This window comes from Salvelinus alpinus, chromosome 1 (assembly GCF_045679555.1).
Source record: "Salvelinus alpinus chromosome 1, SLU_Salpinus.1, whole genome shotgun sequence".
NCBI classification, from domain to species: Eukaryota; Metazoa; Chordata; class Actinopteri; order Salmoniformes; family Salmonidae; genus Salvelinus; species Salvelinus alpinus.
Window position 1 is genome coordinate 96,520,198 of NC_092086.1, and position 10,327 is coordinate 96,530,524.

The window sequence follows — 10,327 nt, forward strand, 5'->3', positions numbered from 1 at the left end:
TTATGATATTTCTAACACCTATATCGAATTAAATCACAGACGGATAGATCTTTGATCAATAACGAGAGCTTTTGAGCATGCGATTCTGATGTCCTCCCTTGCGTCCTAGCGAGCGTCAAAAAGATGGGTCATCTCACTCCATTCCCTTTTATAAACTCTGAGAAGCACCTAGAGACACCATTCCACTTCTCATTGGTTACTGACATCCAGGGGAAGGCGGGTGCAGTTCATTTCGATCCATAGGGCATACACAGAGCTTAAAACTGATCCGAGATCAGAGACTATTTTTCAGAGCTTCGCATGTCCTGTCATGAGTTTCGCTGTAGAAAGAGTTCTGATTCACCCACAGACATAATTCAAACGGTTTTAGAAACTAGAGATTGTTTTCTATCCAATAGTAATATTAATATGCATATTGTACGAGCAAGAATTGAGTATGAGGCAGTTTAATTTGGAGACGATATTTTCCAAAGTGGAAACAGCACCCCCTGTATTGACAGCTAACATCATCCTTAGTTCTGGCATCTTCCCCAATATTTGGAACCAAGGACAGATCACTCCAATCCACAAAAGTGAAGACAAATTTGACCCCATAACTACCATGGGATATGCGTCAACAGCAACCTTGAGAAAATCCTCTGCATTATCATTAACAGCAGACTCGTACATTTCCTCAGTGAAAACAATCTACTGAGCAAATGCCAAATTGGCTTTTTACTTAATTACCATATGACAGACCACATATTCACCCTGCACACCCTAATTGACGAAGAAACAAACCAAAACAAAGGTAAAGTCTTCTCATGCTTTGTTGATTTCAAAAAAGTTTTCGACTCAATTTGGCATGAAGGTCTGCTATTCAAATTGATGGAAAGTGGTGTTGGGGGAAAAACATTATAAAATCCATGTACACAAACAACAATTGTGTGGTTAAAAGTGGCAAAAAACACACATATCTTTCCACAGGGCCGTGGGGTGAGACACTGTGACGGACCCACACTTAAGGAAAGCTTTGACTATGTACAGACTCAATGAGCATAGCCTTGGTATTAAGAAAGACCGCCATAGGCAGACCTGGCTCTAGAGAGAAGACAGGCTATGTGCACACTGCCCACAAAATGAGGTGGAAACTGAGCAGCACTTCCTAGTTGCTACATGCAGACAGAATGCACACCCACAAAGACACAAGGATTTCCCACATATTATCGCCAAAGGTGGACTTATAAAGTCTCGCACATATCGCACTGAATGTGGATCTACGTTTCATCTGCCCATCGTTCAGTGCGCTGTTTTAGGGACCACCTTCTGTAGTGGTCTGACTGACGAAATGTTTAACCATTTGTACATGTAAAATCGATGCGCATTCGGTTCGCAAATTACGTTCAGAGGGGCTAAATACTCTCAGCTAGCAACCGCTATTGTTGTGTCTGAGCCCTTACGGTGCTGTGTGTTTGTACTGAGTGGCTGAGTTGCATGCTGTTAATGCAAAACACATGCACGTGTGGGCATGCACTAGTGGTGTAACGGATCGTAGTTGATCCGTGATCCGAACGGATCACCCCCCACGGTTCGGCCTGCATGTGAACCGCGGATCAATTGCAAAGTTTAACCATCATAGTGTGAAAAACAGTTTTACTGCCGCTGTTACTTTTTAAAGTAATAGTTCCCTAAATCTCGATGCAGAGTTGCAGTGAAAAGATAAAGACAAGACAGATGCTGTGTTTTACTCTGAAGCCTGAAGGTTGATTTGATTATTGTTAAAAAGCAGTTGTGTGTACTGTTCACGTGAATGGGGCATGTTGAATCCCAACGAATCAATCCTGGATGCTCGTGTTGCAAAAAGCAAAGCAGAAAAAAGTGCAGTGACAGCCATGGCTAGCGGAGGAGCTGAAGAACTGGAAAAGCTTCCCGCTTCATTTAAGTCTCATGTATGGGGGCATTTTGGCTTCCCTGTCAGATATGATGATGGAAGAAAGGTGGTGGACAATACCATTATGGTGTGTAGGCATTGTGCCACAAGAAAGCCATATGATCAAGGAAATACATCGCACATGGCCACACATTTAAAGCGTCATCACCCTGGTGTGTCAGTGACGGGAGCCAACTCAGCCAAGAGACAACAACTTCTCACCGCGACATTTAAGCAGTCCTTTGCTGCAGAATCAGACTGGGTTAAAGCCATCACCAAATCTATTGGGATGTTTATCACTGCAGACATGAGGCCATCCTCTGTTGTGTAAAACAAAGGGTTTAAAAATATGGTGAAAGTGCTTGAGCGACGCTACGAAATCCCCTCTCGCCCACTTCAGTATGAAGATCGTGCCAGATCTTTATGAACAGGAAAATATCAAAATTGTCGACAAATTATCCAAGGCATCCTCTGTTGCCCTCACCACAGATGGGTGGACCTCCAGGGCAACGGAAATCTATGTGAATGTGACTGATCACTACACCACAGAGGAGTGGGAGATGCGAAGTCCGGTGCTACAGACACGCCCCCTCTATGAGAGTCACACAGGCACAAATCTGGCGCAGGTACTGCTAGAAGCAGTAGCAGAGTAGAAGCTAGAGAGGCCCAATAGCAATATCCCAATCACCACAGATAATGCCAAGAACCAAGTAAATGCATTGATAGAGGCTGGACTGAGGCCAAAGATAGCTTGCTTTGCACATGTGATTAATTTAACGTCCCAAAGGGGAATCTCAGTGAACCAGATGGAGCGCCTCCTTGGGAGGATTAGGAAGGTGGTTTCCTTCTTTCACCGAAGCACAACAGCCACTCATGTGTTTAAGACCAAGCAAGAAATGCTACAGCTACTGACCCACAAGCTCATACACAATGTCACAACAAGATGAATACTCTGCACTGCCAGACAAGACCCTGAAAAAAATAAAGACATCGTGGCAGAGGAGGTCCTCCAGGTGCTCAAACCCCTCAAACCAGTTACATCCCTGCTGAGCACTGAAACTGCACCGTCTGTGTCCATGATCCTACCTCTGAAAACAAGGATTCTACAATCCATGGCCCCAAGTGAGGAAGACAGCACCATCACTAGAGATGTCAAGGCTGCCATTAGAGAGGACTTGAACCCTAACAGATACCCCGCTAATGTACAGGACTACCTTCATAGATCTACTGCACTAGATCCAAGGTTCAAGTTCCTGTCTCACCTAGACCCTGCCCTACACCGGGGGACATACAGTGATCTCACCACTGAGATTATGGCCACTGAAGAGGTAAAAAAAAGAAATAAGAGTGAATTACTTAAATATTAAATATACTGCAGTCTAATCTTAGTCTATGCTATTGCTATTAGAATCATCCATTTTTGGGGGGGAATATGAAATATGAAATATGAAAATAAATAATTAGTCAGTTTAATAGATCATGTCATTTTTTCTGCAAGGTCAAGCCACTGAGCCAACAGGAGCTGACTCAGAGGCATCTCCTCCACAAAATAATTTGGCCATGAAGGAGCTTTTTGGGGAGACCTTTGCGAGCAAGGACACAGGCAAGACGTTTTCCAACACCATCAAAGAGGAAGTGACTTCCTACAAGGCAGCAAGCGGCATTCCAGTGGATAGTGATCCACTGGCATGGTGGAAAAACAATGAGTGTAAATACCCTTCCATGATGGCAAGACGCTACCTGGCTGTGTCTGGTACTTCAGTTCCTAGCAAGAGGGTGTTCTCCACGACAGGGGACATAGTGACTGCAAAGAGGTCTACCCTCTCCCCAGACAATGTAGACTTTTAGAAAAATAATGTGAAGTTATAAGCTCAGGTTTGCTTCGCTTTCTTTCTTTTTTAACTTTTTTGTATGACGGGTTGACACAGGCTATTTTTACATTCACTATTGTTCAAAGGAAGAAGGTATCATGCCTCATATTGCACTTTAATTTAACAATTGAGTATTGAATATTTCATTTAAAGATTTATACATTGAAAAGTTCCTTGCTTTAAGTGTTCTTTAAGTAATAAATGGAAAGCAAAGTTATATTTGTCTCCCTTTTCTTTTGCTGATCTGAAAAATGATCCCATCCGTGACTCAAAACCGTGATCCGAACTGTGAGATTTGTGATCCGTTGCACCACTAGCACGCACACACACACATGTACACACACACATGCACGCAGGCACAAACTCACACTCACACACTCACACTGAATGTATCACAATCCTCTGACCTTTGCCCCCCATTAAATGCAGGGTAATGTGATGACACTTTAAAAGTTGCCAACACCACAGGGGGTGGAACATGAAACAGTTCCTGGCCCAGTGACCTCTGAGACCTCTGGGATTTGAAACCTGGCCACTGCCCTCTCCCCTCATCTCCCTTCCTCTGCCCCTTCCTCTTCCCCTCCTCTCCCCTGCTCCCCCCCTGATCTCTCCTGCTCTCCCCCCTCCTCTCCTCTCCCCCTCATCTCACCCTCCCCTCCTATCCCCTCCTATCCACTCCTATCCCCTTCCTCCCCCTCCTCTCCCCTTCCAATTCAATTCAAGGGCTTTATTGGCATGGAAAACGTATGTTAACATTGCCAATGCAAGTGAAGTAGATACCCTCACAGAAGTTCCAAAAGAATAAAGACATTTCAAATGTCATATTATGTATATATACAGTGTTGTAACAATGTGCAAATAGTGAAAGTACAAAAGGGAAAATAAGTAAACATAAATATGGGTTGTATTTACAATGGTGTTTGTTCTTCACTGGTTGCCCTTTTCTTGTGGCAACAGGTCACAAATATTGCTGCTGTGATGGGTTTGTTTTCGAATTCTTTGAAGATCTGTGTCTTTAATATTGTCATACACTGCAGAAGGTTAGGAAGTGCAGCTCAGTGTCCACCTCATTTTGTGGGCAGTGTGCACATAGCCTGTATTCTTTTGAGAGCCAGGTCTGCCTATGTTGGCCTTTCTCAATAGCAAGGCTATGCTCACTGAGTCTTTACATTGTCAACGTTTTCTTTAAGTTTGGGTCAGTCACAGTGGTCAGGTTTTCTGCCACTGTGTACTCTCTTTTTATGGCCAAATAGCATTCTAGTTTGCTCTGTTTTTTGTTAATTCTTTCCAATGTGTCAAGTAATTATCTTTTTGTTTTCTCATGATTTGGTTTGGTCTAATTGTATTGCTTTCCTGGGGCTCTGTGGGGTCTGTTTGTGTTTGTAAACAGAGCCCTAGGACCAGCTTGCTCTGGTTATTCTCTCTGTAGGTGATGGCTTTGTTATGGAAGGTTTGTGAATCGCTTCCTTCTAGGTGGTTGTAGAATTTAGCAGCTCTTTTCTGGATTTTGATAATTAGCGGTTATTGGCCTAATACTGCTCTGCGTGCATTATTTGGTGTTTTACCATGTACAAAGAGGATATTTTTGCATGCAGAGTTCTGCATAATTCTGCATGCAGAGTCTCAATTTGATGTTTGTCCCATTTTGTGAATTCTTGGTTGGTGTGCGGACCCTAGACCTCACAACCATAAAGGGCAATGGGTTCTATAACTGATTCAAGTATTTTTAGCCAGAGCGTGACAGAACGTTCCTCTCCCTTCCTATCCCGTTCCTCCCTCTCCTCTCCCCTCCTAACCCCCTCCTCCCTCTCCTCACCCCTCCTCCCTCTCCTCTCCTCTCCTCTCCCATCTTCTCCTCTCCCACTCTTCTCCTCCTCCTCTCCCTGTGTAACACATGATGACTTTTATGGCCTGGGAGAATATGTCAGTGTGAAGAGGGAAGGTCAACCTCCTCTCAGCAGGTTTCAGGTATTATGAGGGCGAGAGGGGCAAGGGGGGACAAGAGGTGGTGAAGAGGGTTAGTATTTGTGTATGAGGCAGAGAATGGGCGGGAGCTAGTCTGCTGTAAATCAGGCTGTGAGTAGATTAGCTATGACTGTTTGGCTGGTCTTCCCAGCATGGTTTACATACAAGAAGTTGTAACCTACTGGCCTGGCCATATCAGGACTCCTCCACTTCCCTCCTTTCTGACAGGCTCTGGTGCCTTATGATACCTCACACTCACTAACCAACGTCACTCTACACTGCACTTTACCACTGGGAAACAAGAGGCAGGGACTATAGAAAGGTTTTCCTTCACCCAACCTCACCCTAGTGTTTGAATAGCAATCCCTCTTTCAAGACATTTTAATGTTATTTGAACATTTCTGATGCATGATTTGGCTTTTACTTATCAGTTATGTTTGCAGAAACCCTGATTCCATATTTTCTGCACGGAGGTTCTTCTTTGAAACTAGCATAATTCTCCAACCCAACCATCTAAAGTTATTTCCCATTACAACAATCCTGTTGCATGTCACAGTACAGGATCTCTAGGCTGGTGCTGTAGCAGTGTTCTCTGAGGCCTGAGATATTGTGGGCTCACTGCTTCCTCTTTCAGTGGAAAAAAACCTGTCAGGCACTGCCCTCCCTGCCACGCAGCCAGCCAGCTGGGGCAGCTGGGAATGCACACTGTTTACTTCTTAAAGCTTCTGCCTTAAACCTACCAGATCTTTGTCTGGGCTCTAGCAGTGGTCACCAACTGGTTGATCGTGATCTCCAAGGTATTCATAGTCGGTCACCAAACATTTCTGTGACAAACAAACAACAACGATAAAGCCTTTGCGTTCCTGCTTTTTTCATTCGGTAAGTACACTTGATTCAGCAGGCAAAGTGTTCCAATTTTGAACTATTTCATGTATCTAAGTGTAGAACTCTGCATACCTGGCAGGCCCAGAGAGCAAATCAAGTGGACCTATAGGCCTACCGCTGGCCAATCAGATCACCGTATCTGCACAGTTTCCTCGAGACATAGGCTGTAAAAAGAGGCCTCGAGCGCACAGCAAAGTTGATGCTGTGAGATTTCAAAACTGTTAAAACCATCATGTTTAAGTTGTTATTCAGCACTGTCAACCGTTTCTTCAACACTTTTATAAGCCATAAAATGTGTATTCTCCCTACATCCACTCACACTACAACCAGCACTGCAGCAGCAATGAATGAGTATAGCAAAGTATTTCGATAGGCTTGCGCTGTTATTATTAGCTGCTTGTCTTTTTTAATAGAGAGGAATATTTCACTTTCTCTGGTCATAGGAGTAACAACATGAATTGGTGCATGAGACAGAAATAATGCAGTGCGACTTGAGTTTTTTCATCAGCTGGAAGACTGTGTCCCCTTCTCTCAGCGGAGGGAAGGAGAGCAGGGGGACTGTGAGACGGGTGAGAGGCAGCCTCACTTCTGCTCCCTCCCTCCCCTCAGACTGACCATCAGATGCAGGCCATCAGTCCAGTAAAATAAAAAAAGCTAATGATTATGCTCACTCAGCTGTGCCTTACAAGTAATACAACAAATTACTATAATCTATTACCAGTGTGATCATATACCAAACATTTTGAAGTATTATTTCGAAATGGTCTGAGAAGAACAACATTGCAATTCAAGCATAGACAATATGCAGTGATAATGTATTGGGCATATAGCTGACTGCACAAACTTTGCTAAATAACTGTTTTTAATAGGTTAAAATGTTGCATGTTTTTTAAGTCATATTCTTTTTAATAAATCTGAGCGATAGATCTCAGCTTGCTTTTGGACTTGCGTTTTGCTTTGATCTTGACTCAGAAAAGGTGGTGACCACTACTCTGTAGTATTGTCAAATCAAATCAAATTGTATTTGTCACATGCGCCGAATACAACAGGTGTAGTAGACCTTACCGTGAAATTCTTATTACAAGCCCTTAACCAACAATTCAGAGTTTTGTTTTTTTAAGTAATTAAGAAAATATTTGCTAATTTTTTAAATAAAAAAAAACATTTAAATACAATGTACCACAATAAAATAACAACACAGAGGCTGTACACAGGGGGTATCGGTACCGAGTCAATGTGTGGGGGTACAGGTTAGTCAAGGTTAGTCAAGGTAATTGAGGTACATGTCGGTGGGTGTAAAGTGAGTAGCAACAGCGTAAAAAAGGGGGTCAATGCAAATAGTGTGGGTAGCCATTTGATTAAGATTTAGCAGTCTTATGGCTTGGGGGTAGAAGCTGTCCTAGATTTAGTGCCTTCTAAACCACAAATAATTTCACCAAATCGCTTTTTGATAGCCTTTCAAAGCATAACTTGCCATATTCAGTGTGATGTTATTTATATTTGGTTTATATAGGTATCTAGTTACAGATATGACCTTATAACTTGTATTTTTCTTCCCTCCATCTTTCAGATCCGCAGTGGGAAGCTGATGATCACCAACGCCAGGAAGAGTGACGCAGGGAAATACATTTGTGTGGGGACCAATATGGTGGGAGAGAGGGAGAGCGAGATTGCAGAATTGACTGTTCTAGGTAAGACCTTCTTTTTGTCTGTCTGTCTGTCTGTCTGTCTGTCTGTCTGTCTGTCTGTCTGTCTGTCTGTCTGTCTGTCTGTCTGTCTGTCTGTCTGTCTGTCTGTCTGTCTGTCTGTCTGTCTGTCTGTCTGTCTGTCCCTCTAGTAGAGTCTGTTTCCCTCTCCCTCCTCTCAGCCCCATTCAGTGAGTCTTAGTTGTGTCAGTGAGTCTGCATGTCCCCTTGGTAAAGGTTTTTCTCCCTGGCACATAATCCAATAATGGAACAGGTTACATAACAATGGCCCCCAGCCCTGCAGCTGTGAAGGCATTTCTCCTGAATCCTAAACTCAGGGTGACCCTGTCTTCCCACCATGACCCCTGCCACCCCCCAGCTGTCCTGGACCAGGTTGTATCCCCACCCTCATCCCCCCCTCTCACTCGTTCTTCTTGCTGCCAAGTGTCCCAGACCACTGACTCCTAGCCTGGTTCCTCTCTCCACCCCCACCTCCACCTCCACCCTATGCAGTCCCCCTCTCCACCAGCACCCACCCCCTCTCCAAACACTTCCATTGTAGCAGACTGAGACATCTTATCACGGGAACGGCTAGGCTGGGCTGGGCGACTGGCCAGGGCACACCACACACATTTATAATAACTAGTAAAAACTTCTAGGGCTAATAGAATAATACTGTGTATTGAATAAACAGATCTGTTTTCAAATGTGCTCTGGGACCAATGTGAATAAAATGGCCCTAGTTTTAACAAGCCCTACTAGTTTTAAGTGGATTTAAGTTGTTTTCATTCACATAAATGAATGTGTTTTAGTGAAAAGAAAATTAATTGTGGAACTACTTGTCCCAGTGGGTGAAAGAGGGTAAAACATGGGGGGAATGTGCGTGTGGTACATCCGTCCCATGGAGAGAGAGTTACAAGGTGCTAATGGTATTCAGAGGTAGCGTTTTTAGGTGCTTATCTAATAGCATTGTATAAGCTTGATTTTGCAAGGGCTAAGGGTTGGAGATCCAAGCAAAAATATCAGTCTATCACACAACTTTAAACACATTATGATAATGATCTCCCCCGTCTTCAGAGCGCCCAGGGTTTGTGAAGAGGCCAAGTAGTGTTATGGTTCTGGCAGATGAGAGTGTGGAGTTCCACTGTGAGGCGCAGGGAGATCCGGTCCCCACTGTCCGCTGGAGGAAAGAGGATGCAGACCTACCCAAGGGGAGGTATGGATGGATGGCCCAGCAGTACTCTTTATATTACGCTGTTACACATCATAGACACATACTCTGATCAAAATTAATATGCACACTTAGGTTAACGTCTGGTCATGGAATTAGATGCGTGGTATATTACAGTGTGCATGCCATCATGTGAAACTCCTTTGTCTCATGTCCATCTCTCTCTTTATATCTCTCAGTCCCTTTCTCTCACACTGTGTGTATGTGTCTGTCTGTCTGTCTGTCTGTCTGTCTGTCTGTCTGTCTGTCTGTCTGTCTGTCTGTCTGTCTGTCTGTCTGTCTGTCTGTCTGTCTGTCTGTCTGTCTGTCTGTCTGTCTGTCTGTCTGTCTGTCTGTCTGTCTGTCTGTCTGTCTGTCTGTCTGTCTGTCTACAGGTATGAGATCCTAGAGGACCACACCCTGAGCGTACGAGATGTAAGACTGTCAGACGAGGGCTCCTACACATGTGTTGTGGAGAACATGGTGGGAAAGGCTGAGGCATCCACTACACTGACCGTACACGGTCAGTACAACCTCCACCGAGCGTAACCCTAACCCCAACCCTAACCCAGGTCACACCTGCTGTTTGACATGAAAGTGCACAGACTATGTAAAGTGCAGACTGGGTTTATGCTGTGCAGCTGTTGCTCTGACATTCATGAAACGTTAGATAAAGTGTGAAGGAGAAGACAGCTGTTCTCAGAGCAGTTGGATATCTTACCTAAACCTGTCTAGCCACACCAAAGTGTGTCGTACCACTGATTTCTGGCCTGCCCTGATTTATTTAGCATGGATCAGTTTA

General features: G+C 44.1%; 1 protein-coding gene across 2 annotated transcripts in view; it reads left to right on the forward strand.

Moving 5' to 3' along the window:
* Positions 1–10,327, forward strand: part of LOC139535481 (roundabout homolog 1-like) — a 286,286-nt gene that overhangs the window by 246,793 nt on the left and 29,166 nt on the right. For both annotated transcript variants that reach the window (XM_071334917.1, XM_071334925.1), the window contains 3 exons: positions 8,201–8,321; positions 9,393–9,531; positions 9,921–10,048. In XM_071334917.1, the coding sequence (XP_071191018.1) occupies positions 8,201–8,321; positions 9,393–9,531; positions 9,921–10,048 (388 nt within the window). The remainder of the gene's footprint in view (positions 1–8,200; positions 8,322–9,392; positions 9,532–9,920; positions 10,049–10,327) is intronic.